The following is a 25,153-nucleotide window of genomic DNA, read 5'->3' as shown; positions in this document are numbered from 1 at the left end:
CGAGAGCAGTCATGGGCTTACCTAGGTATGCCCATGTTTCACCATCACTCCGCAGTCTGCATTGGCTGCCGATCAATTTCCGGTCACAATTCAAAGTGTTGGTTATGACCTTTAAAGCCCTTCATGGCATCGGAGCAGAATATCTCCGAGACCGCCTCCTGCCGCACAAATCCCAGCGACCGATTAGGTCACACAGAGTGGGCCTTCTCCGGGTCCCGTCGACTAAACAATGTCGGTTGGCGGGCCCCAGGGGGAAGAGCCTTCTCTGTGGCGGCACCGGCTCTCTGGAACCAACTCCCCCCGGAGATTAGAACTGCCCCTACTCTTCCTGCCTTCCGTAAACTCCTTAAAACCCACCTTTGCCGTCAGGCATGGGGAAATTGAAACATCTCCCCCTGGGCACGTTTAATTTATACATGGTATGCTTGTGTGTGTGTCTGTTAGTATATGGTTTTTTTTAAATCTTTAAATATTTTAATTAATTGGATTATTTATGATTTGTTTCACTTGTTGTGAGCCGCCCCGAGTCTTCGGAGAGGGGCAGCATACAAATCCAAATAATAAATAAATAAATAAATAAATATGCACTAGTGCCCACACCCATAATTCCCCCACCCTCTTGGAGGCCCTCTGGAAGCTGGAAACTAACTTTTTCCCAACTTCTGGTGGGCCCAGTAGACTCATGTTTCACCCTCCCCAGGCTCCAAAGGCTTTCCTGGAGCCCAGGGGATGGTAACCCCCCCCCCCCCCCCCGAGCCTCTGTGAGCCAAATTCAGCTGTCTGGCACATAAATTATTATTATTTATTAGATTTGTATGCCGCCCGTCTTCTCCAAAGACTCGGGGCGGCTCACAACATTGACATTGCACATTGGAGCTGAGTTAAGGCAACGGCTTGTGTACCAGCAGATATGGCTCCAAGTGCCACCTGTGCCATAGGTTCACCATCACTGGCGAAGTCTATTGTTGAGCGTATTGGGTATCCAGACAGCACAATGTTTATAAGGGAATGCAGTGGCTAGGCTAAGATGCTGAGCTTGTTGATAAGAAAGGTGGGCTGTTTGGTGGTTTGAATCCCTAGCACCATGTAACGGAGTGAACTACCATTACTTGTCCCAGCTTCTGCCAACCTAGCAGTTTGAAAGCATGTAATAATAATTATAATGATTGTAATGATTATAATAATTTATTAGATTTGTATGCTGCCCCTCTCCGAGGGAGCGGCTCACAACAAACAATACAATATACAAATCCAATATTAAAAACAATATTTAAAACCCTTATTAAGAACAATCGTGCAATCCAAACAAATCATAAATAAAGCGGAACAGCCGAGGGGTATATCAATTTCCCCATGCCTGATGACATAGGTGGGTTTTTAGTTTACGAAAGGCAAGGAGGGTCCTGATCTCCGGGGGGGAGTTGATTCCAGAGGGTTGGGGCCGTCACAGAGAAGGCTCTTTCTCTGGCTCCCGCCATAAAACATGGTTTTGTCGACGGAACCTGGATAAGGCCAACTCTGGGACTTAATCAGTCGCTGGGATTCATGTAAAAATGCAAGTAGAAAAATAGGGACCACTTTGATGGGAAGGTAACCGTTTTTGGCGTTCAGTCATGGCAGCCACATGACCACGAATCGTCATAATGCTGTCTCTGGTTTAGAAATGGAGCACGACCCCCTAGTCGGGAACGACTAGCGCATATGTGAGGGGAACCTTTACGAAGTGTAGAAAATGGGAAATTAATGAAATTTATAAAATAAAAATAAACCACGTTTATATACTACAGCTCCTTTTTACAAAATGGGAATTACAGTATGGGATGATTTTAATCTTTCCATTGTAAAAATGTGGTCCAGAATAAATAAATGAAAATATTAATCTATCTTTCTGGTTTGGAAATTATTTTGACAAAAGGCACACCATGCCAAGAAATTTGCCTTGATTTAGAGCTAACCTTCTCTAGTATATAATCTGAAAATGACAATTACGTTTTCTAATTTTTCTATAAATTCACGCCAGTGAATCCTAGACAATACCCAAGTTTTAAAAAGCCATCTTCTGATATGAGCTGATAACTTGGTGCCATTAAAATACTGGCTGGCTACGGTTTTAGATTTTTCCATTGTTTTCGGGAATTCTTTCCCAGATGCCTCTAACGTGGGAAAAGACGGGAGAGGCTTCAGAACAGATGGAAGAATTCCAGGAAACAGATGGCACAGGGGAACCGCGTCTTTGTACACGAATTAATGTCCTCTTCGAGATGCCGTAGCGCAGTTGTGAGCAGCGAGGGCCCTTTCATGACTTGCCGACTTCAACTCCCAGAATTCCGGAGCCAGCGTCTGCACAAGTCATAAAAGGGCCGTCGTTCCCCACCTCTGCCGTAACGTCTTGAAGGCTCTTGAGCCAAGTAACCGTAGCAACCAAACACGCAGGCAAGGGGCTTGGTAAGCAGGCTAGCAGGAGGCTGGCTGTGGCCTCCCGTCCTTCGAGAAGCCCATGGACGCATCTCACCGAGCTGCTTTGCTCACCGCCTCCTGCCTGCATACGCCGGTGAACCCGCGCACCAAGGCTCCGGCGGCGCTTTACGAACGGGTACCCGAAAGAGCCTCGCTTGAAGATGGCGTGGAGCAGGTAGGTGGATGGTGTCTTCGCCGCCCGCTGTTTGCTGCCCTCTGGTGGCTTGAGCGTGGAATTGAGAGCTGGGATTTCTGCAGAAATGGCTTCGCGAGGGCTTCTAATCCCCCCGGCGCCTTCGTTCGTCCAGGTCTTTCCCCCTTTCGGATAGAAAGTAGCATCAGCCGCACGTGACACTAGCTTAATTATGACAATTAGGTGCCATCTAGTCGCTCTTAGCGACCATATAGGTAGGTTAGGTTTTGTCCCAAACTGCCCCTAACGTGGCCCTTCAGCAATTCCAACGTTGCCTTCAGTGCTACTGTAATTGAATGCATTCATCTTGGTGCTGGTCATCCTGTGTAACTATAGCAGTGGTCCTCAAACTTTCTGATGCTGTGACCCCTCATGTTGTGGTGACCCCCAACCATAAGTCTAGCGCCAATTCTCCCAACAGAGCTTTAAGCTGATAGGCAGGAAGGTCAGAGGGACACCCCTACTGTAAACACCTGATTGGTCGGATTGTAAAAATATGTTCCAAAGCCCAGAATAGAAGCTTTGGTTCCTAACACCATGGGACATTTGTCTTTCCCCATGCTCTCAGGCGACCCCTGTGAAATGGTCGTTCGTCACCCCCCCAAAGGGATCCCAACCCCCAGATTGAGAACCATTGAACCCGTCCTTTAAGGAACCTCACCCAATTTTACCCCACATTCTGTTTTAATTGAACCCTGTGTAGGGATTCTTATCCATTTGGATAAGAATGATTTATTTATTTGGTTGGATTTCTATGCCGCCCTTCTCTGTAGACTCAGGGCAGATTCTAGCCTTATCAAGCCAAAACGTCTTAGAAAGAAAATATTTCTTTCGTCTTTTCCTCACCTCCAAGATTCCTGATTTTTTTCCCCCTTGTCATTTGAATTTTCTTAATGAAAATGCCTTTGCACCATTTGCAGTGGTTATCAGCACTGAACACAATTTTGTAGACTTGACAGATTTAGGTGATTATGTAACTGTTAACAATAGCAATAGTATTTAGACTTATATACCACTTTTACAGTCCTCTCTAAGTGGTTTACAGAATCAGCATATTGCCCCTAACAATCTGGGTCCATTCGTTCGTTCATTCATTTGTTCTTTGGGCTGCTCGTTTGTTTGATTGATTGGTTTTTTTATGCTGCCCTCCTCCTTAGACTCAGGGCGGCTTACAACATGTTAGCAACAGCACTTTTTAACAGAGCCAGCATATTGCCCCCACAAATCCTGGTCCTCATTTTACCTACCTCGGAAGGATGGAAGGCTGAATCAACCTTGAGCCGGTGATGAGATTTGAACCGCTGACCTGCAAATCTAGCAGTCAGCTTTAGTGGCCTGCAGTACTGCACTCTACCCACTGTGCCACCTTGGCTCCTGACTCAGTTGGAAGGCTGGAAGGCTGGTGGTGAGATTTGAACCGCTGAACTACAGCTAGCAGTTAGTTGAAATAGCCTGCAGTGCTACACTCTAACCAATGCATCACCCCGCCTCTAATTTTGTTATATTAAATCCTTTTAATTTTTATTTTAAAAACCCTCATTGATACATTTAGAAGCCTGTTCCAAAATCCACCTCCTATGTCTTGGTCATAGGAAATAACTTCAGGTTTTAGATCTTTATATATTACATAGGAGATACTCTGTATTAACTTGTAGGGAATTTTTAACCATTTGCGATCCAAAATTATATATTGGTTTTAAGCTCTGTCAGGTTTGTAATGTGGGTTAATCAGCACCTGGAACTTTTACTTTGCAAATCCAAGAAAATAGAGAAGTCTTACATCTTTCTTAACTGCTTTTAGAACACCAAACTTATTACATTGCCAATAATTTAATAAATATATTTTTTTCCAAGCGACATAAAACAAACATGACAATTTTTTATTTTAGGAATCTCTAAGTCCTGGAAGAGAATATGGTTCCATCATGTGTGCTGATTGTAAAGATTGGCTAGATCTCTCAAACATGTATCTCTCAAATCAGGAATATTATTTAAAGCTGGAAGAACTTAAGAATGCTCACATGGAAACCATGGCAAAATTGGAAGAAATGTATCAAAATAAGCTGTTTCTAAACGATGTTCAACCTTTAACTAACACAGATGTGATTTATAGTAAGACTTGCAGGTAATTTTTATGATAATCTATGCATATGAATTATCTTTTTGTCTCAAAATGGTTATTGTATAAATTAAATATAGTGATCATTGCAGGGGTGGATTCCGCTTGCCTTCCCCACCCGTCTTTCGCACAGGTTTCTAAAATACATTTAACTTTTAACTAATTCACTGTGAGTTGGTTAGGGAAGCAAGAGTAAAATGAATTAGTGAGAGATAATTATTGATCTTTCTCAGGCTTTATATGTTAGTAAAGGTTTAACAACAGCAATTCCTTGACCAATTCTAAAGAAAAACAGAAGATGGCATCAGACTGCTTATATTTTCTCCCCCCCCCCCCATTTTTGTTTTGAAGTGTGATTGAACATAATATTGGCTGTGACTGATATTAAAAATTACTATAAAATATTAAAACATAACTAAAAACTGGCTCTTCATTATAGGTATAAAAGTACTTGTAACCCCAATTAAATATTGTCTTAGCATTGTTTTTGACTTATACATATTAGCAACAATAAAGTGTAAATATTAAAAGAGTAAGAGAGTCTAGAAAGATCAGATTAAAGGCTCATCACGATCAGCATTCCGTATCTTGCAATCGCCAATCAAAATCTAAAAAAAATATCTAAGAATAGATGTCACGCCTGATTATATATGAATGTTTATTAGTATTGATTTTGGCAGTTTTTGCTCTTAAAAAGTCAAAAACAATTGAAATATTCCTTTAAAAGATTGTATTACTGTAACTTCTTTTTTGTTTTTTTGTGATTTTCACCTTTCCAGGTTTACATTTTATCAGTTAGATTAATAAATTTTATTGAAATTACAATTGTTAATTATAGCCTGTCAGTATGCATATTTGTACTCCAAGAAAAATATGGAGAAAGCACAAGATTCAGAAATCAATTTAACATTATTTAGAATTGGTATTCTTTTAATCTAAAGTTCAATATATTCATAAACAAATAATTGTTTTATACATTCTCTTTTATTCAATTTGGCAAGATGTTCCACAACTATTACTAATCAGGTTAATATGTCTAATTGACTAACTCTAGACAAGTATGCATTTTTGTTATGACATTTTTGTTATGTTTAGATCAGCAGGGGAAACTAAACCATTTCAACTTCAGAACATGCATAGATCATTTTCTGCATCTGATCTGAACAATTCGTTCCATTCATTGAATTTCTCTGATGTGACTGATGAAAAACTAGAGCTAGAAACAAGTGACAGTGATGGATCACTAACACCGGACAAGACTGAAAATGCATGGGATGGCTGTTTTTGGGAGGATTATTCACTCTGCCCTAAAACTATTTTACCCAAATTAAATGTTTTGAAGCTAAGCAAGAAAAAGAAAAAATGGTTCCCAAAGCTCACAGTACCAGAACCTTTCCAGATGACTATTAGAGAAACTAAGAGGAAGCAACAGAACATCAAGTCCAAGTCACTCATGGAGCTGGAAAATAACTTGCTGAAGAAACAATTAGAGGAGGAGGCAGAATGCCAAAAACAATTTCGAGCCAATCCGGTACCCGCACATGTTTTTGTACCTCTTTATCATGAAATAATGCAGGAAAATGAAGAACGTAGAAAGTCATTTAGAGAAAGTAGGGGAAATTTTCTTCTAGCTACACAAAAGCCATTTCAGTTTATTGAAAGAGAAGAACAAAAGAAAGAACTGAGAAAAATGCAGTTTTCCTCACCAGAAAAAAAAGCAAAAATGTTTAAAGCCAAACCAGTTCCTAAATTTGTCTCCAGCTCAGACATAAGAGAAAAACTAAAGGAAGAAGAGCTCTATAGAGACATTAGAATTCAAACTAGATCTGAAGAGCTCTTACGTAATTCATCACTTCCCAATAGCAGATTAGGAAATAAAGGCACCATTAGGCCTAGGCAGCAAAACTGCTTTGAACAAAGTGAAGATTCAATATGTAAGTCAAAGACCAAAGTTAAAATCCCTGATTTTGAAACATTACATAAAAAATTCCAGAAGCAGCTTGAAACACAGAAGAATGTGAAAAGTGTCACAATCAGTGAGCCTTTCAAACTCTATACACCACCTATTTCATCCAATAAAGAGAAGATTCTTGAGGATATCGACATGGATGAAGCAACATTAAAAGAAACACGCTGGCCTTATGTCTCTACAAGATGTCCCCCTCGAACTTTGAATGCAAGTTCATATCCTTCAAGCTGTACACTGTCTCCATCTCCAAGAATTACAACATCTACAAGAAAACGTCTGGAAGCCATGAGGTAAGCCTTTAACATGCTATGTATTTAATCCCAGTTCTTTGTGGTAAGTAAAACATGCAGATGTTGAAAATACAAATATCTCTTTTAGAGAAGTATGGAAAAATGTTTCCATGGCAAGGACGTTCCAACCTGCCATTGTGACTGTTTCTGAGTGAAACAAATCCCATGTGAGAGTTTTTGAAGAAGGAATGCACAATTTTTTCTTGGTGTTCGACGGTTCCACTTGTTTTATTTTGCTGTTGTTCGTGGAGTTGAAAAAGGCCTATGACTTTTGTTGTGAAACTACCTTGGTTTGCATTTACTGATGCTTCAAACTCGATGCCTCTCATCTTAGTCTATCAGCTCCTAGTCTATATGTCAGCCAGACTGCAAAGGTTTGAATATATATCTACATGTACATCTTTATTTACATCTACATCAATATCTGTACTTGTATATATGTTTATCTCTTCTTATCTCTATGTCTATCTGCTGTACATCTTTTATCTCAAGATGAGTGACTGTTGTTAATCACGAAGTCGTGTCTGACCCATCTTGACCCCAAGAACAACATTCCTCCAGCCCTTCCTGTTCTCTACCATCCTCTGGAATCCATTTAAGCTCATGCCAACTGTTTTAGTGACTCCATCCAGTCACCTAATTCTCCGTTGTCCCGTTCTTCTGTTGCCCTCAACCTTTCCCAGCATTATGCTCTTCTCCAGCGAGTCCTTCCTGCTGATTAGGTGGCCAAAGTATTTGGGTTTCATTATGAGTTACTACCCACCAGAATTTAGGCCTCCTCTATCCTCTCAACTCTGCTTCTCTTTTGAAAGGAAAATAGTTTTTGTTTAAATCCAAGCTGTGGAAAGCTGCAACTGAGATAAGAAAAAGGAGCCTAAAAACCATTGCAAATCTATAAGAAATGGGAGGAATTCAAGGAAGCAAAAGTGGATCCAGTTCTTCCGACTTTGTTTCTAATGAATAGATGGAGGCGGGAGAAAGGAGAGAAGATAAAAGAAAATGAGAGGGTGGACAGAAGGGGATAGGGAGGAGAGGCTTCTGTGAGGCAAGCCTGAGAGAGGGAAGAGTTGGAGGGAAAGGAAGGCAAGCAGAGGAACCAACAAAGGAGCATAGGCGGTGGAAGGAGAACCAGGCAATGAGAGAGGGGGTGGGTGTGGGTGGAAGAAGGGCCAACCAGCCACCTGAATACCATCCCATCACATGACTCTCTTGCTGGGAGAGACTGACCACCACCCCATCCCAGTGACCCCAGCCCCCTTATACCCAGCCCTAGACATAATGCACTTCTGAACTAATATGATACCTAGTCTTACATGCAATTGGCCCTTCGAGGGAAACCATAATGCTGGTGCAGTCGTCACTGAAATTGTTTGGTACTTCTATCCTAGACTGAATTTGATGGGGCTGAAAGATTTGCCAATCACAACATAATTCATTTGACAAAAGATTCAGGTTCATGAACAAGATGACCTGTGGAGGTTTGGAATATATGTGTGTGTGCGTGTGTGCGCGCGCGCGTGTGTGTGTATATATATATATATATATACTGTATATATATATATATATATATATATATATATATATATATATATATTTATATTTATATTTATATTTATATTTATATTTATATTTATATTTATGTCGGATCAAGGCAGAGTCCACCAGATCAAATCCCAGTAAGGAAGGGTGTGGCTAGCTGATGAGGCCAGAACAAGGCCGAAATGGTACCATCCTAGTCTCCCTTAATTTTAAAATTCCAGCTAAAAAAACATTTGACATATATCTTCCCGTGTAGGATTTGGAAATTTCTGGCGACGTTTCGACGAGGTCCCACTCGTCATCTTCAGGCTGGTGTTTCTGTCCTTGTTCTAGGGCGAACATAAATATAAATATTATATAAATATCTTGACCCATACAGGTATTTTGAGAAAGAGGGCCACAAAAGTTGTATTGCATTAGCTAGACTTAAGTTTATTTTTTTATTCAGGAAATCGGCAGAGGAAAAAAAGAAGGTTGAAGAAGAGCATAAAAGAAGAGAAGCAAAGCAAAGAGAGAGAGCAAGAAAGCTACAAAGGCTTATAGCTACTCGGGCTGAGGCAAATGATCCACATCAGAGCCTAGCCAAGATGCTTAACTCAAAGTTAAAATTGTTTAGGTATTCTCCAATATATCCCCTGATTCCTGACCCCTTAGATACAGGATCCTTAGTTTAGTAGTAGTAGGCAGTTCCATATAGTCTTGCTCCTTCCATTTTTATTTTGCTAAAAGATTCATATTTAAATTCCATACCATTTCCATGTCATGGTATATTAAAAAAACAGGAAACATGAAAAACAGAGAAAGAAAGAATATCTGCAGGAACTGGAAGAAATTGAAGAAAGGGTGGAAAAGAGGCCTCTGTTGTTGGAACAAGCCACACAGGTTATTAACATCTCTAATATTTCTATATAAATATCTTATCTATTCATTAAGTTACTACCTTTTGTTTGTATGTTGGGTTTAATAATTGTTGGTAACGCTAGTAATTGCCACTTGCCATGTTATTGGCCTTAACTTCATTTACCAGTGCTGAAGAGTCTCAGTGGTCCATTGGTTAAAATGCAGTTCGCTCTTCAAGGCTACCCGTGAAGAGTGTTCAGAGACTTCAGCTGGTGTGTCAAAGTATGCCTGTATCACACCAACTTTACACGAGCTTCATTGGTTACCAGTTAGTCTCTGGATGCAATTCAAGGTGTTGGTTATCACCTTTAAAGCCCTAAATGGCTCAGGGCCAGACTACTTATGGGACCGCCTCCTGCCTCATACCTTGCTACAGCCAGTAAGGGCCCACAGAGTTAGCCTTCTCCGGGTCCCGTCTACCAAACAATGTCAGCTAGCAGGACCTCGGGGGAGAGCCTTCTCTGTGGTGGCTTTCGCCCTTGGGAACCATCTGCCCCCATACTATCTCCACCTTACCAGTCTTCCGGAAAGCCATTAAGACCTGGCATTTCTGGTAGGCCTGGAATTAAGAATGACTGTATGTATATATGGTTTTTAAGTTTAATCCTTACATATTTTTATAATATTGCTGTTTTATCATTGTTGTATTTTTACTGTTTTAGTAATTATTATTAGCTGCCCTGAGTCCTATTAGACTGGGTAGCATACAAATACATATAAATAAGTAAGTGAGTAAGCAAGTAAATAAGTAAGTACTGCAAGCTATTTCCCCGATCACCCACTGCCAGCTGTTTGGCAGATTGAATCTCAATAGGCTCAACCTTCCATCCTTCCAAGGTCTGTAAAATGAGGACCCAGATTGTTGGGGGCAATATGCTTGCTCTCTGTAAACCGCTTAGAGAGGGCTGTAAAGCACTGTGAAATGGTATATAAGTCTAAATGTGATTGCTATTGCTTCCAGCAATACAAATGATTCAAACTGATTTCTACATTTCTTATTTTTCTCGTCTGTGGATGGCAGAAGTAGCCATTTGCAGCTCATGGCATGGAATCTGGTTATATAATATGTTTGCCAGTTTAAGGCTGCAGTTGAGAAGTTAAAAATGTCAAGATGTAAAGCTGTCTGCTGTCTGAACAATTTAGTTAGATTTCAATCAAGTGACCTGTAGATTGAAATCGCTTATCTTGTAAAATAAAGGATATTTAGGAACACATGTAGAGTGATTTCTTTAAATTTGGAGATATATTTCAGATGTGTTAATTTTGTTTTTGTTTTTTTAATGTAGAAGAATGCACGACTAGCAGCATCGCAGCATTATTCTGATTTGCTGCAAGAAGTGGGACTGTGTGAAGACTTTATTTCAAAGAAAGGCCAAACTGCTTCTGAAGAGTTTTTGCAGAATTCCTACAGTAATAGCTTTGAAAGCTCGTCAGCAAATATAGAAAGGTAAATATTTTAGCTTGGAAGTTTATAGTACTATTGTTGAGCTTCTTAATTTACTTCATTCTAAATATGAAATGTCTATATAGCTGGTTGTGGTTAGGAAAAGCTGACCTTCCAGAGGAATAATGCATAATCTGTCAATTTATAAGCTTGAAGTCAGCCTTTTTTAAATTGAAAAGCAGAATAAAAATGTGATAATTTTTTTGCTTATATTAAATATTTTGTCTTTTTCTACCAAATTTATAATATTCAGTAGTTTAAAATTTAATTATTGGTTTGTCCCTGAGACATTGAAAACTACTTGCTGAGTTTGAAAAGGGGACCTTATTGCTTATGCTCTCTGGTGTAATATGTTTCTAAAGCAATACGTACATTATTATTCAGTGGGCCTATTGTTTCCCCCTTTGACACAGTGACAATGAACAAGAAGAAAAAAGAGAATCTGAAGGAGAATATAATTCCCAATTCCAATCAGCTCAGCATAGTGGGGAAGAAGAGGAGGAGGAGAAGGAAGAAGGGAAAGAGGAAGAGAAAGAAGATGAAGATACTGCCACTCAGTCAGATCATGCTGATCAAAAAACTCCTGAGCATGACAGTGAAAATGGTTACAAAGATTTGGTAGAAAAATTCAGTGATTATGAGGGCTGATTAAAATATATTGCTACTACTCTGAGTATTGATGCTCATAGTTTATTTATTGATCCTAGTACAGGGACAATTTTATTGGCAGTTTGAGTTCAAGCACAGACCACTCACAGATAAGGCTGGAGCGGGACTAGATTGGGAAAAGCCATTTTAAATTGCACTTTCAGATCACAGAGAAGGAGGAGAGAAAGGTAGTGCTTTTTAAGACATTTTGTATTTTTTGAATTCAAGGAGGTTGGGCAGATATTAACAGATAGTAATGGCGCGTGAATCATATAACTATAAACCTAAATCAGCAAAGTTTGGTAGTGATAAGGGTTGTTGATTTTCTTGCTAAGTACTTGGATTTCAATAAATTGTTAAGATATCTGGCTTGGTGCAGTGTAACACTTGTTTGGCTGTTGCGTTCCGTAGTACCTTGTGGAACTTGGGGTGCTGCTCTCTTTGCATAAGGACACAGTTTATATGGCGAGATCTCTAGATTGCAGTCCTTAGTTTGTAGCTTGCAGTCAGAAATGGAAAGATTGTCCCAGCCACATGCTATAATGCAGCCATGTGTGCAGCCTCCACTTCCACAGCACCCCCCCCCCCCCCGAGGAGGAGGGCTGTGTGGACAACTGTCAGTTCAGGAAGATTACGTGCAGTGGAGCAAAAACATAGCAATTTTTGTCTCTCTATATCGAATTCCTATAATGTTCTTGCGGTTTTAAATGGTAAGGATGTTGTAGATATTAGCGAGGCCCCTCAGGCGGAGAATGAGGGGATGTTCCAAGGGGAAGTTGTTGTAAGTGAGGTGCATAGTGTCACCAAACCATCAAGTGCAGTTCGTAGAAATAAAAAGAGGACACATTTTCTTGTGAGTGACTCAACTGTTAGAGGTGTTGATTTCGGGCAGAGTAAGGATGTGAAGCTGATGAGGTGTCTTCCAGGGGCCACTGCCAGCAGGGACAGGAAGCGGATTACAAATATTGTCAAGGCTGTGAGTAAAGGTTATAACGTTGATGTGGTGGTGCATCTTGGCACAAATGATTTGTCCCAGAGAAATGTTAATGTAGTAAAAAGAGATTTCCAATGTCTAAGCGTGGAGCTGGGTAAAATAACTGATTCAGTGACTTTCTCAGAGGTGTTACCGGTTTGTGGCCAGGAGGATAAAACAACTTGTATCAGAGAGTTTAATGTGTGGTTAAGGCAGTGGTGTAAAGCTGAAGGTCTTGGCTATGTAAGTCATGATGTCAGTAGGTGGTCTAATAGGGAGTTGTTTAAGAGGGATGGTTTGCATCCATCATACAGAGGTACCCAGGTGCTCGGTGAGGAGTTCAGAGCTTTTTTGGACAGGCATTTAAACTAGGTAAATGGGACAGAGATGTAACTGATGTGGATGATTTCTGTCCCCGACCAATGAGGATAAATCAGTTTCTGGAAGCTTATGAAAGGGGAGCTGCAAATAAAATAGATGTAGTTGTTGATGATAAGGGGCAAACTAATAATGAAAATAATGTTCTTCGGGTAATGTGCATGAATGCTCAAAGCTTGAGCAACAAGCTCTGTGAGTTAATGGCCATAATATCTAGAGATAATTTGGATCTGGTTGCCATAACTGAGACATGGTTTAAGGATTCTAATGAATGGGAAATATCCATACCAGGATATACACTTTATAGGAAGGATAGAATAGAGAGAAGGGGAGGTGGAGTAGCCATTTATGTTAAAGAAAGTCTAAAAACAACACTAATTCAAAATACATGTCAAGATCTGGAGACTCTCTGGGTTTGCATGCAAAATAAAGAAGGTTCTGTCATTAGAATTGGGGTGATCTATAGGCCTCCAGGGCAATCTGAGGAATATGACAACAAGATGGTGGATGAAATTACCCAAATGGCAGTAAAGGGAGATATTGTGGTTATGGGTGATTTCAACATGCCTGATGTTGACTGGAATATCCCCATGCCCTTACATGCAAAAGTAAGAATATAGTAGAAGCCTTTACAGGAGCAGCTCTGGCACAGCTGGTTAAGACCCCGACTAGAGGGGAGAATATTCTAGATTTAGTCTTTATGAATGGGAATTGGGTTTCAGAGGTTAAGGTGGGAGAAAATTTAGGTTGCAGTGACCATCTATGTTTGTGGTTTGATATAAAAACTGATTGTAAGCAATCTTATGCTGCAACCAAAGTATTGGATTTCAGAAAAACAAATTTTAATGCAATGGGGGAATATTTAAATAATGAATTAAAAGAGGGATAAAATGGCAGGAGCGAGCACCCAGTGGACTGTATTTAAAAATGCTATCTTAAAAGCCACTGGACTGTATGTAAGGCAAATAACTAAAGGTAAAAGGAAGAAGAAACTGCTATGGTTTAGCAATGAGGTAAGGGCTGTAGTCAATGAAAAAAAGGCTGCCTATAGAAGGTATAAAGAATCTGGAAGTATAGCTGATAGAGAGGTGTATAAAATGAGACAAGGAGGCAAAACAGATAATATATGCTGCTAAAGCCTCAAAAGAGGAAGAAATTGCCAAATCTGTAAAGAAATATATTAAAGGGTTAAATAAGGTTCAGGAGGGAAGTGTTTTTAATAGGAAAGTGAACACAAGAACAAGGGGACACAATCTGAAGTTAGTTGGGGGAAAGATCAAAAGCAACATGAGAAAATATTATTTTATTGAAAGAGTAGTAGATCCTTGGAACAAACTTCCAGCAGACGTGGTAGATAAATCCACAGTAACTGAATTTAAACATGCCTGGGATAAACATATATCCATCCTAAGATAAAATACAGAAAATAGTATAAGGGCAAATTAGATGGACCATGAGGTCTTTTTCTGCCGTCAGACTTCTATGTTTCTATGTTTCTAAGGGGGATAAAACCTTCCTCAGATATATTAGTGATAGGAAGAAGAAAAACTGCAGCATCACGAAGCTTAGTACCGGGAATAATACATGCATTGATGGGAATAAGGAGATTGCTGACCATTTCAATAGCTACTTCTGTTCAGTTTTCTCAAAAGACTCCTTACAATATAATACTATAGATGGATATAGTATTGCTTCCAGCTGTACGGATTCAGCTCCAGTGATCTTAGAAGCCGATGTCTTAGAAGAACTTGAACGATTAAAGATAAATAAGGCAATGGGTCCAGATGGCATCCACCCCAGAGTTCTTAAAGAACTCAGATTTGTCATTGCTACCCCCCTGACTGATTTGTTTAACCAATCCCTGTTAACAGGAGATGTTCCTGAGAATTGGAGAATGGCCAGTGTTGTGCCTATCCAGAAGAAGGGCAGTAGAGAAGAAGCTGGTAACTACAGGCCAGTTAGCTTGACATCATTATAGTTAAAATGATGGAGACTCTACTCAAAAAGAGGATAAATCAGCACCTAAAAGACAATAACTTATTGGACCCAAATCAGCATGGCTTTACTGAAGGCAAATCATGACAGACTAATCTCATTGATTTCTTTGACTATGTCACAAAGGTGTTGGATGAAGGTGGTGCCGTGGATATTGCCTATCTGGACTTCAGCAAAGCCTTTGATACGGTTCCACATAAGGAGCTGATAGATAAATTAGTAAAGATTGGAGTTAATCCCTGGATAGTTCAGTGGATTTGCTCAGAGAGTTATTGTTAATGGTGAGTATTCTGAGCAGAGACAGGTTACAAGTGGTGTGCCACAAGGGTCTGTTCTGGATCCTATTCTTTTTAATATATTTGTGAGTGACATAGGGGAAGGTTTGGTAGGGAAGGTTTGCCTATTTGCGGATGACTCTAAAGTGTGCAATAGGGTTGATATTCCTGGAGGCGTCTGTAATATGGTAAATGATTTAGCGTTACTAGATAAATGGTCAAAGCAATGGAAACTGCAGTTTAATGTTTCCAAATGTAAAATAATGAACTTTGGGAAAAGGAATCCTCAATCGGAGTATTGTATTGGCAGTTCTGTGTTAGCAAAAACTTCAGAAGAGAAGGGTTTAGGGGTAGTGATTTCTGACAGTCTCAAAATGGGTGAGCAGTGTGGTCGGGCAGTAGAAAAAGCAAGTAGGATGCTTGGCTGCATAGCTGGAGGTATAACAAGCAGGAAGAGAGAGATTGTGATCCCACTATATAGAGCGCTGGTGAGACCACATTTGGAATACAGTGATCCCTTGAGTTTCGCGATCTCGATCTTCGCGAAACGCTATATCGCGATTTTTAAAAAAATATTAATTTTTAAAAAAACCCGTTCCGCGTTTGGCTTCAGGACTCAGCTGGGAAGCGGCGCGGCTGTTTTAAAAGGTGGCAGCCGGCCTGGGGGGCTTCCCAGCAAGCCCCCCAGGCCGGCTGCGACCTTTTAAAACAGCTGTGCCGCTTCCCAGCTGAGTCCTGAAGCCAAACGCCAAAGGCGAACTTCCGCGTTTGGCTTCAGGACTCAGCTGGGAAGCGGCGCGGCTGTTTTAAAAGGTCGCAGCCGGCCTGGGGGGCTTCCCAGCACCCCCCGAACCCCCAACCTGGGTCTTCCCGTCCGCCCACGCAAAGGGGAAACCCCGGCTCCTCGCTGATGCCCGCCGCTCGCCCGCCCGCCAGCAAGAGGAGGAAGACCCAGGGAAGGTTCCTTCGGCTGCCCAGCAGCTGATCTGCTCGGTAGCGCAGCAGCAGCGAGGAGCCGAATCGGGTTTCCCCTTTGCGTGGGCGGCAGGGAACGCAAACTCCACCATCTACGCATGCGCGGCCATAGAAAAAAAGGGCGCGCATGCGCAGATGGTGTTTTTACTTCCGCAACCCTACATCCCGAAAAATCGATTATCGCGAGGGGTCTTGGAACGGAACCCTCGCGATAATAGAGGGATCACTGTACTGTGTTCAGTTCTGGAGACCTCATCTACAAAAAGATATTGACAAAATTGAACAGGTTCAAAGACGGGCTACAATAAGGGTGGAAGGTCTTAAGCATAAAACGTATCAGGAAAGACTTAATGAACTCAATCTGTATAGTCTGGAGGACAGAAGGAAAAGGGAGGACATGATCAAAACATTTAAATATGTCAAAGGGTAAATAAGGTTCAGGAGGGAAGTGTTTTTAATAGGAAAGTGAACACAAGAACAAGGGGACACAATCTGAAGTTAGTTGGGGGAAAGATCAAAAGCAACATAAGAAAATATTATTTTACTGAAAGAGTAGTAAATCCTTGGAACAAACTTCCAGCAGACGTGGTTGGTAAATCCACAGTAACTGAATTTAAACATGCCTGGGATAAACATATATCCATCCTAAGATAAAATACAAAAAATAGTATAAGAGCAGACTACAGTAGATGGATCTTGAGGTCTTTTTTTGCCATCAGTCTTCTATGCTTCTAGGTAATTCTTGATTTACATAATCTGTCTACTCACATAACTGGTGTTTATAATCTCACATTAGATTTAGATTCCTTTCTGACTCTTCTTAGTGTTATATATAGCTCTTTATCTTTTTTAAAATGATGTACATTTTGACTAAATCAGTATTGCTTTGTAATAGTTAAAAAACAATCAAATCACGAATTCTGGCTGTTTTACACTCAGTATACTTAGTGGAGTATGCTGAATGTTCTTCGGTATTGTTCTTGATTGAATTGCACTGAAAAATAATTAATAATCCAAAATGATAGCATTACAAAGCGGACTTCCTCTCAAATTTTCCTTATATGGATAATAATACACTTTTTCAACACGTAAATTCTATATACCTTTGCTCAAAATGTAATTTTGGCAACCACAGGCCTGGAAGGATCAAATATCTCCCGATTGCTTTTTGAAAATCTGCAATGTGTTATGCTGGATTTTTGCAATAATTTGTTTCCATCAACAAAAGATTGATTTGGTCAAATGAAGGATATTGCTAACAAATACAGTAGAACCTCTGGTCACAAAAACCTCTGACCACTACCAAATTGGGTTCCAACCCAAAAATTCATCCCCCCCCCCCCCCACGGCCGATTTTCCCTTCTCTCTCTCTCTCCTATCTAATCTATCTATCCTGGAGTACCAGGAAACTACCAGAGGACTGGAAAAGAGCTGATGTGGTTCACATCTTGAAAAAAGGAAAAACAACAGACCCAGGAAACTATAGACTACTCAGCCTAACATCAATACCCAGGAAGATACTGGGAAATATAATTTTAAAAAATCTGCCAACATCTAAAAATGAGTAAAATAATGATAGCATTATTTTATGGGTTTGTTAAACACAGATGGGTTTGTTAAAAACAGATCATGCCAAATCAATTGCATTTCATTCTTCAATATAATGACTGAATTAGTAGACCAATGAAATACTGTGGACATATTATACTTAGACTTTAGCAAGAATTAGACAAAATAGACCACAATCTTATTCCTGGTAAGCTAGAAAAAAATGGGAGAGATAGCATCACCACCAGATGGATTGGTAACTAGATGACAAACTGTACTCAACCAGTACTTAATGGCCTACATCTACATCTAGAAAAGTAAGCACCGGGGTATCACAAGGTACGTACAGTACCCTTAGGCCCAGTGCTCAATATCTTCATAAATGACTTAGATGAGGAATAAAAGAGGAATTTACCAAATGTCCAGATCATACTAAGCTGGCAGGAATCGCTATTACCCTAGACCAGTGATGGCGAACCTATAGCACGGGTGCCACAGGTGGCATGTGGAGCTATATCTGCTGGCACACAAGCTGTTGCCCTAGCTCAGCTACAATGTGTATGTGTGTGCCAGCCAGCTGATTTTTGCCTTGCAGAGGCTCAGGGAGGGCATTTTTGGCTTCCAGCGAGCCTCTGGGAGGATGGAACAGGACGTTTTTACCTTCCCTGCGCTCCAGGGAAGCCTTTGGAGCCTAGGGAGCACGAAACATGGGCCTACTGGGCCCACCAGAAGTTGAGAAACAGGCCATTTTTGGCCTCCAGAGGACCTCTGGGGGGCAGGGGAAACTATTTTTGCCCTCTCCAGGCATTGAATTATGGGGGTGGGCACTCAGGCATGTGTGATAGCGCGCCCCCATGCTCTTTGGAAAAAAAGGTTTGCCATCACTGCCCTAGACCAGTGATGGCGAACGTATGTCATGCGTGCCACAGGTGGGCATGGGGCCATATCTGACGGCACACGAAGTGTTGCCCTATATCAGGTCCAGCATGTATGCGTGTGCTGGCCAGCTGATTTTCAGCCTTTTCGGCAGTTTTCGTTCTCCCCACGGTGAAAACGGGCCAATGGGCCAACTGGAAGTTCACTTGTGTGTTCACTCTCAGCCCCCTTTTCGCTGTCAGAGGTCTTAAGAAACTACTTTGGCTTTGGACATGTAGCCTGATGTAGCTTTCCATATACTCCAAATCTTTGGAGTTCTTGAGTTTTGTTCCCCAAACAATGTACAAATCTTCTTCGTCCCCTCTAAGTTGCAGGAAGAAAGCATACAGAGCTTCCCTTCTGTCTTTAATGAACAGTATTTCCTCATATTTATATATGTCTGAGATATCTATGTTTCTTTGAATATCATGTTCCATTAAGATGTTTTTCTAGATAGATATTTTCCATTTCCTTTATTGGGACCTGAGTAGCAAAAACATTCTATCAATACAGCTGCTACTGGGTGTATGAATGATTTCAGAAGAGTTATTTTTCTGTCACTTTTATCTCAGAGTAAAATACATTGCCTAAAGCACATTTGATATTCAGAAAACCTGATTTTTGTGTCTAATATCATATCAACAAAGGACAATTTAAATCCCCATCTACCACCATTGCTGTCCCACCTGCAGCTCCACTCCACACTTTTCTAATATACATAATGAAAAGTGGACAGAATATACCCCACATTCATTATCTTTTAACAACAGCTATAAAGTACAATATTACACTAATAAAATTAATTCCTGAGATTGTAAAAAAAGGATTGAGAAGAAAATAAATAAAATAAACTCTGAGTTGAATTCCAGACGAATTTAAAGCTGACTTTTGAAAAACTGCAACTCTGTAGTGCATAGGTGTCAAACTTGTTTGATTGTATCACATGACACAGTGTTTTTGTATTGTTGTTTGGGTTTTTTTGCTTTTGTGAAGCAGGGGTAGGCATAATGTGAGTTTGACACCCCTGCATCTAAGTGGATTATTTCATCTCAAATAGTTTTCTTGTCACACAAACACTGTGGGGGGAAGAAACCCCTGGTGTGTGGGTGTATTCCACCATAACTCTGGAAAGCCTGGGCCTTTAATGAGAGTGAGTGCGGCATCCTAGAGTGACATTTATTCATGATGTTATGGGAGAGTGAAAGGACCCTGATTAGGCCAGTACAGAGGCCTTTGATTGAGTGCAGCATAGCCTAACTGGATCATGCACCCTCTTCCCCACAGCTTCAGCCCATATACCCAGGATTGTCCTTCACCCCCAACCTAGGTGAAGCAAATATGGAGGCCACAGAGGAGAGCCATCCTATTTCAGCAGGGGTGGAGGAGGTGCAGCAAAGCCCAGCTCAGGAGTTTATGTTCCAGTCCCATACGCAATTTGAGAAAATGGCAAAATGGGTGGTGGTGGTGGTGGTAGGGGTAGAAGGGCGCTTCTAAAGCCCCCAACTATCCACAGCTTCTGTAGCTGGGATTTGAACAAGGTCCTCAAGGTAATCATGAAAGCACCATTTGAGCCTTTGGCCATTGTGTCTTTCAGAGAGCATTCTGTCACTGTCCTGTTCTTTGTTGCAATCCCTTCCCCTAGAAGGGTTTCATAGTTGGAGACGTTATCTGTCAACCGCAGGTTATGTGTTTTCCATAAGAGAAAGGTGGTTCTAAGGTTAGATTCTGCCTTCATGATACATTCCATGAGTTCAGCTTTCCACTGGTTGCAAGAACTCATTTTCCCATTGCTTTGGCTCTGCTGTATCTACTGGTACATCAAAAGTTCTTTTGGTGGAGGGTCCAGTTTGCAGAGTTTCACTTTCCCGTTTGTGCAGACAATTGGCAGGATGACTTACTCTATAGAAAGAAATACTCTGGGGATAGGACACTCTTAACACCACTTGGGTTGTGTGGGTATCTATCCTGACTCACCCCCACTGTCCATGCGTGTGTGCCTCCTGCCAGCTAGCAGTAGTCTTTGCGTGCATGTATGGGGGTGGGAGGAGCATGGGGGGGTAGTGCAAGTGTAATAATAATAATAATAATAATAATAATAATAATAATAATAATAATTTATTAGATTTGTATGCCGCCCCTCTCTGAGGACTCGGAGCGGCTCAAAACAAACAATACATCTACAAATCCAATTTTAAAAACAACTTTAAAACCCCCACATAAAATGACCATACAATCCAGACAAATCATTCATAAATCTTCATGGCGAGGGGTATGTCAATTTCCCCATGCCTGGTGACATAGATGTGTTTTCAGGAGTTTGCGAAAGACGAGGGTGGTGGCAATTCTAATCTCTGAGGGGAGTTGATTCCAGAGGGCCGGAGCCACCACAGAGAAGCCTCTTCCCCTGGGTCCCGCCACACAACATTTTTTTGTTGATGGGACCCGGAGAAGGCCAACTCTGTGGGACCTAATTGGTCACTGGGATTCATGCAGCAGAAGGCGGTCCCGGAGGTATTCTGGTCCGATGCCATGTAGGGCTTTATAGGTCATAACCAACACTTTGAATTGTGACCGGAAACTGATCGGCAGCCAGTGCAGGCCGTGGAGTGTTGATGAAGCATGGGCATATCTAGGAAAGTCCATGATTGCTCTCGCGGCTGCATTTAGCACGATCTGAAGTTTCAGAACACTTTTCAGAGGTAGCCCCTTGTAGAGAGCATTGCAGTAGTCGAACCTTGAGGTGATGAGGGCATGAGTGACTGTGAGCAGTGACTCACAGTTCAAGTAGGCCCGCAACTGGTGCACCAGGTGAACCTGGGCAAACGCCCTCCTCGCCACAGCCAAAAGATGGTGCTCTAATGTTAGCTATGGATTGAGGAGGATGCCCAAGTTGCAGACCCTCTTCAAGGGGGGGTGTCAGTAATTCCCCCCCACCCCCAGGGTAATGGGTAGATGGAATTGTCCTTGGGAGGCAAGACCCACAGCCACTCTGTCTGATTTGGGTTGAGTCTGAGCCTGTTGACACCCGTTCAGACCCTAACAGTCTCCAGGCACTAGCACATCACTTCCACTGCTTCGTTGATGGGACATGGGGTGGAGATTACAGCTGGGTATCATCAGCGTACTGATGATACCTCACCCCATGCCACTGGATGATCTCACCCAGCAGTTTCATGTAGATATTAAATAGCAGGGGGGAGAGGACCGACCCCTGAGACACCCCAAAAGGGAGAGGCCTAGAGGTCGACCTCTGCCCCCCACTAACACCGACCCCCCACTAACACACTCCCAACCCCTCCAGCTGGCGCAAAAGGATACCATGGTCGATGGTATCAAAAGCCGCTGAAAGATCAAGATGCACCGGCACAGGATAAACCCCTATCCCTGGCCCGCCTGAGATCAACCATCAACGCGACCAAAGCATTTTCCATGCTGTAACCGGGCCTGAATCCCGACTGTTGAAGGCCTAGATAATCGGCTTCTTCCAAGGACCACTGGAGCTGGAGCGCCACCACCTTCTCGACAACCTTCCCCATAAAGGAAAGGTTGGAGACTGGATAATAGTTGTTGACAATGGCTGGGTCCAAGGAAGGCTTCTTGAGGAGGGGGCGCACAACACTTCCTTGGGGAGGGGATCCTTTCCAACACTCTATAAAGAGGGGCTCGTGCGTCCCCTCCTCAAGAAGCCTTCCCTGGACTCAGCCGTACTTAATAACTATCGTCCAGTCTCCAACCTTCCCTTTATGGGGAAGGTTGTCGAGAAGGTGGTGGCGCTCCCTCTAATTTTTTTCGGTGTGGGCGGAAAAGTATAGTGTCTGAGCGGCAGTCCCTTTGGGACTGGGCGGCATAGAAGTATAAATAAATAAATAAATAAATAAATAAATGAATAAATGAATGAATAAATAAGAAAAAAAATCCCTTCTTTTTTATTAAAAGAAATTAATAATAAAACAAAACCAAAATCTATTACTATTATTACTATCTTCTCCTCTTTTTCCATCCCTGTCTCCTCCCCCCTTGTGTGTGTGTGTGTGTGTGTATGTGAACTCTTGAACCATTTCCAATAACAGGTGAGGGCTATTGGAAATGGTTCAAGAGTTCACACACACACAAGGTTTTTTTTTCTCTGTTATTATTTGGGTGCTTTTTACCATATGCTTTAAATCAAGAGTCATTTCTCTCTTTCTCTCTCCCCCTCTTGCTCTCTCCCTCTCTATCTCGCTCTGTCTGTTGCTCTCTCTCTCTCTTGCTCTCTCACTCTTTCTCTCTTGTTTCGCTTGTTTGCGCTTTCTCTGAGCACTTTGGGAACACCTGCCCTGCATCTACTGCAGCCCCTTGCTGAAAGCTCGGGCCGAAAGTCCTCCCAGCAAAGGGGCTGCGAAAGGGGTGGGGCGGGCATTCCCGAAGTGCGTGGAGAAAACCCTCTCGCAGCCCCCTGGCTGGGAGTGCGGATGAGGAGGAGGAGAGGCCACCGCCACCACTGCCATGGGAGAAGTTGCGCCCCAAGGCAGGAGGTGGAGAAAGCCGGAGAGGGGGCGGATCTGGTGGGCAGGGGGCAGTGGCAAGAGGCCAGGGGAGGCGGGGGCGGCCACAGCTCCCTTTCCTTCCACCCACGGGCTGGCAGGGGGATGGGGAGCGTGCACGGCGCCTTCGCACTTTCATCGCTCCCCGCCCCCAACTCCAACGCCCAGCTCCTTGCGCGCCCTTGGAAAAGGGTGTGTGGGGGCGTATTTTGGGGGATGCTCGTGCGCGTGCAGCTTACGGGGAACAGTGTTATTTGAGTCAGGTCCATGGCTGTCATGGTGGCCATGGACTCCTGTGCTAGTCCAGAGGTTTTGCTGAGCGACAGTAGGTTATAGTCCCCCAAGACAATAAGTCTGGGGAACCCTACGCCCAGCCCGGCTATGTCCTCGAGCAGCACAGGCAGGGATGTTGACACACAGCTGGGAGGCAGGTACATGAGCAACAAGCCCACCTGAACCCCCAAGTCCAACTTCACCAGGAGGGACTCACAACCCGCAATCTCAGGGGCAACGAGTCTATGCAGGCAAAGGCCCTCCCTGGCTGTAATAGCCACTCCTTCCCCCCCCCTTCCCTGAGGTCGAGGTTGATGCCATACCTGAAACCCGGCTGGGCAAATTTCAGAGAGAGGAACTCCTCCCTCTGGGCCCAGCCAGGTTTCAGTCACACATGCCAGGTCGGCCTCCTCCTCCAGGATTAAATCCCGGATGAGGAGAGCTTTATTTACCACTGACCTGGCATTGAGTAGCAGCAGCCTGAGCCCAGGGCCAGGATTATACTCATCACCAGTACTCTGGGTTGAGCTCATGGAGCCAGAACAAGGGATTGCTATTAAGCAACTATGTCTCCTTCCCCTGGAATGGCTAGCTCCATGGCTCACACCATATCTGCCTCTCCGCAGCAGCACCAGGATCTTCTGGCCCTCTACCATCCCCGAGATAGGTAAGATGTTGATCCATTCTCCCATGGTGTTATTTTAATTTGTACTTAATTGTTTTAAGCTATTGAGTCATGTCTGTGAGCTAGGCAGCTATAAAAAACCTGGGAATATACTTCCCGTCTCCTTTGTCTCTCTTGGTGTGAAGAGAGACAGATACCCCCCCCCCCCCCCAGGATATATAAAATCGTTTTTTACAGGAGACTTCCTGTATCTCTTAAGATTTTTGGCTGGTACTTTTAGTATCTTTTAAGATCTGTAATATCCATTTTAAATAAAAATTATATCTAGTACTTCAAGAATGTCCTCACCATAGATTTGTGTAACAGCAATCTCATACTGGCAGTTCTGTTTTCAGTGAAGAAAGAGCTCAGTCATAAACGGGGTCATTCCTGAGCTGCCTAAGCAAAGGGAGACTGTGTTAGCAGTTGGATAGGAGACCATCAAAAATTTATAGGCTGGACAAGATTGAAGTTAAAAGCATTTAGAAGGTGGCAATACAAGGCCATTTCCATATGTTTCCAAGCAAATCATATACAGTAGACCTACCTGTACCTCCACTGTTACTAGGTATTGAGTCTGACAACGGGGTGATTTTACCTTTTATGTTTGTTTCCAAATCATATTGAATTTGTGATGTTTAACTTCTGCACTACAAGGTGATGTTTTAATGTAGAAATTCTTGTTTAAGTAGGAAAACACTAAAAAATGTATGTAGAAGAAAATATTTACTGCACTGAATGGTCTTTGGTTGAATGTCTGGTTTAAGAGTCTCACCTGGGATATTAGACCGGTTCATGAAGGTTACCTTTTGGTAGATTGTAACATCAAATTGCAAAATGCACAAACACTCGCATCGATACATATACACAATACATTGAGCCATCAAGTGGACATTTTGCTCTTGAACAGAATTTATTTATTTATTTATCTATTTATCTATTTATTTAACATTGATAAAACTGTCAATCTTTCAATCAACTCTGGGGAACTTCAATCAAAAATTAAAAATCATAAAAGCATATTAAACTACAAACCACAACTGTTTAAAAACATTTAAAACACCAAAACCTGGCA

General features: G+C 42.1%; 1 protein-coding gene across 1 annotated transcript; it reads left to right on the top strand.

Annotated features, from left to right (window-relative positions):
* The first annotated feature begins 2,329 nt into the window (after positions 1-2,329).
* FAM161A (FAM161 centrosomal protein A) lies at positions 2,330-11,584 on the top strand. The gene is made up of 6 exons (XM_070732520.1): positions 2,330-2,632; positions 4,540-4,775; positions 5,865-7,028; positions 9,350-9,449; positions 10,754-10,914; positions 11,325-11,584. The coding sequence occupies exons 1-6, from the start codon at positions 2,498-2,500 to the stop codon at positions 11,557-11,559; spliced, it is 2,031 nt and encodes a 676-aa protein (XP_070588621.1). The 5' UTR covers positions 2,330-2,497; the 3' UTR covers positions 11,560-11,584.
* Positions 11,585-25,153: the final 13,569 nt, after the last annotated feature.

Source organism: Erythrolamprus reginae, chromosome 1, assembly GCF_031021105.1.
Source record: "Erythrolamprus reginae isolate rEryReg1 chromosome 1, rEryReg1.hap1, whole genome shotgun sequence".
NCBI classification, from domain to species: domain Eukaryota; kingdom Metazoa; phylum Chordata; class Lepidosauria; order Squamata; family Dipsadidae; genus Erythrolamprus; species Erythrolamprus reginae.
The sequence above is the reverse complement of the archived record's forward strand: the minus strand, read 5'-3'. Positions and strand labels throughout refer to the sequence as shown.

Coding starts and splice junctions, on each gene's coding strand:
- FAM161A (XM_070732520.1), top strand. CDS start 2,498: ATGGACGCATCTCACCGAGCTGCTTTGCTCACCGCCTCCTGCCTGCAT. Junction 2,633..4,539: donor TTGAAGATGGCGTGGAGCAG/GTAGGTGGATGG, acceptor TTTTTATTTTAG/GAATCTCTAAGTCCTGGAAG. Junction 4,776..5,864: donor ATTTATAGTAAGACTTGCAG/GTAATTTTTATG, acceptor TGTTATGTTTAG/ATCAGCAGGGGAAACTAAAC.